Consider the following 6869-nt stretch of genomic DNA (forward strand, 5'->3'; position numbering starts at 1 on the left):
ACAGCAGGGCCGGTGGAGGCCTTCGCTCCCAGCCTGCCCAGTGCCCGCAGTCCCTGGGCGCCCGCACCTTGGCCGCGCTGCGCAGGTGGTCGTAGTACACCTCCTCGATGGCCTGGAAGTAGATCACCCCCTTCAGTTTCGTCTCATGCTTGTCTGCAAAGGAAACAAGGGCCCGCTGAAAAGGCTGGGGGTGAGGGGGGCGTGGAGTGGTGGTGCCCAGGCCCCAGGGCGGGGGCGTAGGCTCACGCACAGCCACAGGACGGTGGGTTAGAACTCCACGGAGACACCACCACCCCCTATCGGAAGTCAGAAGTACACGAAAGTCACACAGCCGCTCTGGTCAAGTCTGGAGAAGGCAGGGGCGAGTCTGAACTGGGAGGCTAGGTGGTTTGGCCGTATCGGCCTGTTTGTCCTTTGAGCCAATAAGCACACTTAGGAAAATGCACCTCACACGTGTGCAGAGTAACACGCTTATACCGCTCCCCGCAGCATGTCTGTACTCACAGAAGACTGCAAACCGCCCAGGTGCCCCCGTGGGAGGGCTGGCAAACCAGCACACGTGTGCGGGCCCCGCAGCTGTGAGGGCTGGTGAACCAGCCCACGTGTGCGGGCCCCGCAGCTGTGAGGGCGGCCAGACGTCTGCTCTGCAGACAGAAGGAGCTCTAACCTGCAGCCGGACATAAACACGGACACAGACACGGACACGGACATGGACGCTCCGGGTGCAGAAGGCCTCTAAGGCGCACTCTCAGGAAAACAAGGGGTGCGCTCCCCTCTGTGCACGTCTGCTTGTTCCCCTTCCCTTAAAGCAACACTTGACAGCCCTACCTGGTGTGGCTCAGCGGACAGAGCATCAGCCCATGGACCGAAGGTCCTGGGTTCGATTCTAGTCAAGGGCATGTACCTCAGTTGTAGGCTCCATCCCAGGCCCTGGTCGGGTGTGTCTCTCTCCCCCCCCCTCCCCCCTTCCACTCTCTCTAAAAATCAATAGGAAAATATCCTCAGGTGAGAATGAACAAAAAACAAGAGGAACACTAGATGGATTCAGAAGAAATCAATTCTCGAGAGTGGGGGCATAATTCCCAATTTAAACCTTTTCTGTGTTTTGATCTTGAACTATATGAACGCATTCACCTATTCGACTCTAATATTACAAAGTGGGAGGAAGTGCTGAGCATCTGGGGCAGGTGGCAGGAAGGAGGAGGCTCGCTTCAGTGGAGGTGGCTGGGGGCCCGCACTGCCCAGGCCCTACAGCGACATCCTGGACAGCGAGCCCGGACGTAAAGGAGAGACCACAGACAAGCACAAAGGCGGCATCCGGGCAATCACTGCTCAGGTGGCGGTGGCTGGCAGTGTGCCCCCTCCCCACCCGTCTCCTTTCCGGCCCAAGTCATCGACCCGGTCCCGCTGCAGCCCCTCCTGGGCCCCGCACACCCTCTGCCCCTGATGCTGAGGCGACTCCAATCCGCTGCCTGGGCTCACAGCTCACAGCGTCTCTGCCGGCTCCGCCCGGGCACCGCTGCCTCCTTGGCTTGGCCAAGGCCACGTACAGGCTGGTGCCGACAGGTCCCTCTGGCCCTGTCTCACACCCTCCCCTGCTCCAACCCCAAGCTCTCCCTGGCCAGGCTGAGCTGCTCATGTTCCTGTAAAGTGCGCTCTGCACACACATTGGGATGGCCTCCAGCCTGTTCCCTTGGCAAACTGCTAAGGAATGTGGGAGACCCACTGCCAGGGTCGCCACTGTGTGCATCTCCTCTGTATGGAGATTAGGCTGAACTGAACCCTCCTTCAAATCCAGAGACCAACTATGTGCCCAGCACACAGTAGGTGCTCATGAGTTAAATGAATGAGTCCCAGGCGCCAGGATCCAGTGCCCAGCCATCAGGCTCTAGCGCTTTGTTCAGTAGCTGCCTCCCTGACAAGCTCCATGAGAGGGGCTGCGGCCACCTTGCGTATCACCAGCACCGAGAACAGTGCCTGGAACTTTTCAGATGCTTAGCAGTTGCCGAGTAAATAAATGGATGAGCCTGGACTGGGTGGCTCAGTGGTTGAGCATCGACCCAGGAACTAAGAGGTGGCCAGTTCGATTCCTGGTCAGGGTACATGACCGGTTGCAGGCTCAATCCCCAGTAGGGGGCGTGCAGGAGGCAGCCAATCAATGATTTTCTCTCATCATTGATGTTTCTCTCCCTCTCCCTTTCTCTCTGAAATCAATAAAAAAAATTGTTTTAATAAGTAAATGAATGAACCAATCCATGGAGGTGACCCAGGGACACTCTGCACATTTGCCAGGGGTGGAGGAGAGGACAGACCCAGTGAGCCTGTGCCCCCGCTGGGCCTTGGCCTCTTCCGGAAGACCAGCTGTCCGGGTGAGCCCAGGCCTGCTTCGGGGAAGCCGTGTGGGAACTCACCCACATAATAGGAGAGGGTGCGCTTGAGCCGGTCGAAGACGAACCAGCGCTTCTTCCACGACTTGATCTTGCCGCCCATCTTGACCAAGTAGCCACGACAGACCTGGTGGGAGGCAGGAATGAGGAAGGACCCAATGCCCGGCCCTGAACCTTCCTTCCCTGAACCTCGAACCCTAACCTTCACAGAAGTGCCAGCACCTATGCCTGTATTGGGGGGGGGGGGGGGGGGACCCTCTCTTCAAGCTAGAACACCGGTCCTGAGCCAGACCTCGAAGTCAGGGCAGGACCAAGCCCAGGAGGGCCTCCGACCCTGGTCCCCTCCCCGCACACAGGCGACGCCCAGCACCCAGGCCACGCCCACCTTGCTGCTGAGCACCACGTGCAGACAGGTGTCCACGCCGTGGCCCGAGGACTCGATGTGGGTCTTCAAGTCAAAGTCCTCCTTCCGGATGGGCAGGTAGCGGGTCAGGGGTCGCGCCTGGGAGCAGAGGGCAGGGTCCACAGTCTCCTTGCTGCCCCATTGTTCCTTACCCGAGCTTCAGTCCTGCACCCCACAGCCTGCCACCCTCCCTCCCTCGCCCACGGCCGTGGCTCTGCAGTGGCCCAGCGGGCAGCCATCCTTGTCTTGTCCCCCCTCCCTGCCCCCGCCCTGCTCCTCTCCCTCCGGGGCTGAGTGGAATAAAGCAAGAGGCCGCTGTGAGCAGGCTCTGGGAAGAGAAGCCGACAGAAAGCTGGTCTCTGACGTCCCAGGGCACCTGGTCGGGGTCACGCCCCCTCTCTGGGCCTCAGTGTCCTTAGGTGGACAACATGGCTTTGAACGATCTAATCCCGAGGTCTGTTCCACCTCAGAAACTCCAAGACTAACTCCAGTCTGTACCTGCTTCCTCTCTGCTCGTCCTTTCTGGGAAGAACATTAGAATGGCACGAAAGGAAACATCACAGATTGTTTAAAGAAAAAACAAATGCACACCTTCCAGGAGGCACCCCAAAATGGGGTTCCCTGGGCCCACCGCCCCCAGCGCACTCAGCCCACGGCAGGGGCTAGAGAGCCCACAGTGGCCGCGGACCAGCAGGAGGGGAATTAGGCCCTGGCCAAAGATCCCAAACACAGAGGTGAAACTCACAGTTCTGATTATTTTTCTTTTTTTAATGTATTTTTATTGATTTCAGAGAGGAAGGGAAAGGCAAAGAGATAAAAACATCAATGATGAGAGAGAATCATTGATCAGCTGCCTCCTGCACACCCTCCACTGGGGATCAAGCCCACAACCCGGGCATGTGCTCTGACTGGGAATCGAACTGTGACCTCCTGGTTCATTGGTCGACGCTCAACCACTGAGCCGCACTGGCCGGCCATGGCCTGATTATTTTTTCTCACTTCTCAGATCCAACCTGAGCAGCCTACCCCTGGGGTCAGGGAATCAGGAGCTGTGGCTGCTGTCACCACAGGGCAGGTCCCAGGCCCCACCCGGGAGGCCTGTGCACACCCAGCCTGAGTCCCCGGCCCCCACAGGGCAAGGACCGGGACCAGAGACATGGGGACATTTCCCTCCCAACCTCATTCCTCCTTCTGCCTGCCAATGCTCTGCTCAACATCGACCTATGAACCAGGTCAGGGTTCGATTCCCGGGCAGGACACATGCCCGGGTTGCGGGCTCAATCCCCAGTAGGAGGCATGCAGGAGGCAGCCGATCAATGGTTCTCGCTCATCATTGATGTTTCTATCTCTCCCTCTCCCTTCCTCTCTGAAATCAATAAAAATATATACATTTTTTTTTATTTCTTAAAGTATTACAAAGAGTATTACACATGTCTCCTTCCCCCACCCCCACCCCCCAGTGTCTTGTGTCCATTAGTTATTCTCATATGCATGCATATAAGTCCTTCGGTTGATCTCCTACCCCTCCAATCCTCCCCAGGGTTCTCACTGTAGTTTGACATTCTGCTCAATGCTGCTCTGCCTCTGTATCTATTTTTGTTCATCAGTCTATAACGGTCCTTATTATCCATAAATGAGTGAGTTCATGTGGTATTTTTCTCAGCTTCCCAGGGCCGTCTCAGTCTCACAGGGGCCATCTCAGCCTCACAGGGGCCGTCCCAGCCTCACCGGGGCCTTCCCAGCCTCACAGGGGCCGTCTCAGCCTCACCAGGGCCAGTTCAACCTCACCGGGGCCATCGCAAGCTCACCGGGGCCGTCTCAACCTCACCAGGGCCGTCTCAACCTCACTGGGGCCGTTACAGCCTTACTGCGGCCATTACAGCCTCACTGTGGCCGTTTCAACCTCACCGGGGCCGATTTAACCTCACCGGGGCCGTTTCAACCACACAGGGGCTGATTCAACTTCACCGGGGCCGTCTCAGCCTCACCGGGGCCGTCTCAGTCTCAAAGGGCCGTCTCAACCTCACATGGGCCATCTCAACCTCACATGGGCCGTTTCAACCTCACCGAGGGCGTTTCAGCCTCACCGGGGCTGTTTCAACCTCACTGGGGCTGATTCAACCTCACTGGGGCAATTTTGACCTCACCGGTGCTGTCTCGACTTCACCAGGGCCAATTCAACCTCACTGGGGCCGTTACAGCCTCACCACGGCCGATTCAACCTCACCAGGGCCAATTCAACCTCACCGGGGCCATCCCAGCCTCACCAGGGCCGTCTCAACTTCACAGGGGCCGTCTCGACCTCACCAGGGCAGTTGCAACCTCACCGGGGTCGTCTCAACCTCACCGGGGCCGTCCCAGCCTCTCGGGGGCCGTCCCAGCCCCACAGGGGCCGCCTCGGCCCTACGGGGGCTGTCTCAGCCTCACGGGGGCCGTCTCAGCAACACGAAGTTTGGCATTCTGTCTTTTGTTGGGCGGCTCCTTGCTGGACAAAATCTCCAGGCGTTCCTGGTGGCTGAATATCTGGTATGCTTGCCTGGATTTCGTTTTCTACCAAGTGCACAGACTGCCTGTCTGCCGTCTCCCAGCGTCCCACGTGAGACTGGATCTGGTGGAACTGCCTGTGCGTTTGCTGGTACAGCGGTTCCACGTCGCCAGCCCAGCCGGGTCCGGCTCTTGCTTCCTCCGAACCTGATTCTGCTTCTTGAGTGTGTCCCTTATGTATGTGAGGAGTTGAAACCTGCAGTTTGTTGGGTTAGGCTGCAAAAGCGCAGGTGGTTCGTTTTGTGCCACTGGCACAGCTTGGGCGGGGATGTAAATTGAGTAGGGCGGGGTCCCCGGGAATCACCAGGGCAGAGCAAGGGGCAACGGGCGTCTCCTCGCCTCTCCACGACTCAACGACTCGCGTCCCCGAGTGCCGGCCAGCAGCTCCGCGAGACAGTCACTCTCGCTCTCCGGCCCGTTGCAAGGCCGTCCCGCCTCCCCCCGTAGGGGTCTGGGACCTAAGGATCCCGCCCCAAACACGCTCAGTGGATTTGAGAGTCTGCATCCCCTTCTGATTGAAAAAAACCACGCATCCAGTTGCAGCCCGCCTGGCACGCGACTCCGTACCTCCATTCTTGGAGCCTCTGCACATCCTACTCAGTCTCAATGCTCTTCTTTCTTTCCTTCCAGTTGTAGAGCTTCCACTGGGCCAGCTTTCCCATGGTTCTGAATGACAACTGTTTGTCTTATAGTTGGTAGTCTCGATGTTGTTGTGGGAGGCAGCACGCACAGATCTGTACCTTACGCCGCCATCTTGGTTCCCCCCATACATATTTTTAAAAAGCACTTGGACTTGCCTTTCGAGCTAGCACATTAATCAATTAATTAAATGTTCTGCTCATCTCCTGAGCAAGGAAAGAGCCCAGAGCTGGTGTCTGTACGAGGACAGACTCCTGTCCCGAGGAGAGACTAGGATCTTGGAGACGGAAACCATCAGCACAGCCAGGCCGTCCACTGTGGGGCCTGGAGCCATGAAGCTGCAGGGACAGGAGGTCGTCAGGGGAGCGGGAAGGAGGGACAGCACAGATTTGGGGAGCAGAGACCAGGCCCCGAGAGAGGCCACGGGAGCCGCTCTGGTTCAACTCTCCGCTCCCACCTCTGAGAGGCCTATTCAGACCATCTTCTCTGACCCTGGATGTCCGCAAGGGGGCTGCGATGTCCCCACAACCCCCCGCTGCTCCCCCACATGCCTGCACACATGAACACACGCATGCGCACATGCCCGCTCAAGCACACACATCACATTGGCTGGTTCCAGCCCCTGGGTCTCTGCTCCTGGGGAACCTGCCTGCGCTGAGCCAACAGCAGCTTCCTCCAGAGCAGCGGTGCTCCCGCCAGCAGGTGCCTGGCCTGTCCCTGCCCCTCCTGCCCCACCTCAGCCCATCACCCGCCACAGCCCAGCCACGCACCTGAGTAAACTGCTTCTCCCGCAGCTTGACCTCCTTCTCCACCAGCTGCTGCCTCCGGCTGCTCTCGCTCTGCAGCCTCCGCTCCACGTGCTCCCGCCGCCGCCGCTCCTCCTCCAGGGCCTGCCG

At 58.6% G+C, this 6869-nt stretch overlaps 1 protein-coding gene across 1 annotated transcript in view; it reads right to left on the reverse strand.

Moving 5' to 3' along the window:
• The window catches only part of PHLDB1 (pleckstrin homology-like domain, family B, member 1), a 53309-nt gene that overhangs the window by 2330 nt on the left and 44110 nt on the right, over nucleotides 1–6869 (reverse strand). The window contains exons 20-23 of the mRNA XM_014539964.1: nucleotides 6744–6869; nucleotides 2773–2889; nucleotides 2412–2514; nucleotides 60–153 (exon numbers count right to left, since the gene is read on the reverse strand). The exon at nucleotides 6744–6869 is cut by the window's right edge and continues 1 nt beyond it. Of these exons, the coding sequence (XP_014395450.1) occupies nucleotides 60–153; nucleotides 2412–2514; nucleotides 2773–2889; nucleotides 6744–6869 (440 nt within the window). The remainder of the gene's footprint in view (nucleotides 1–59; nucleotides 154–2411; nucleotides 2515–2772; nucleotides 2890–6743) is intronic.

Source organism: Myotis brandtii, unplaced genomic scaffold (genome assembly GCF_000412655.1).
Source record: "Myotis brandtii unplaced genomic scaffold, ASM41265v1 scaffold105, whole genome shotgun sequence".
In the NCBI taxonomy this organism is placed as follows: Eukaryota; Metazoa; Chordata; class Mammalia; order Chiroptera; family Vespertilionidae; genus Myotis; species Myotis brandtii.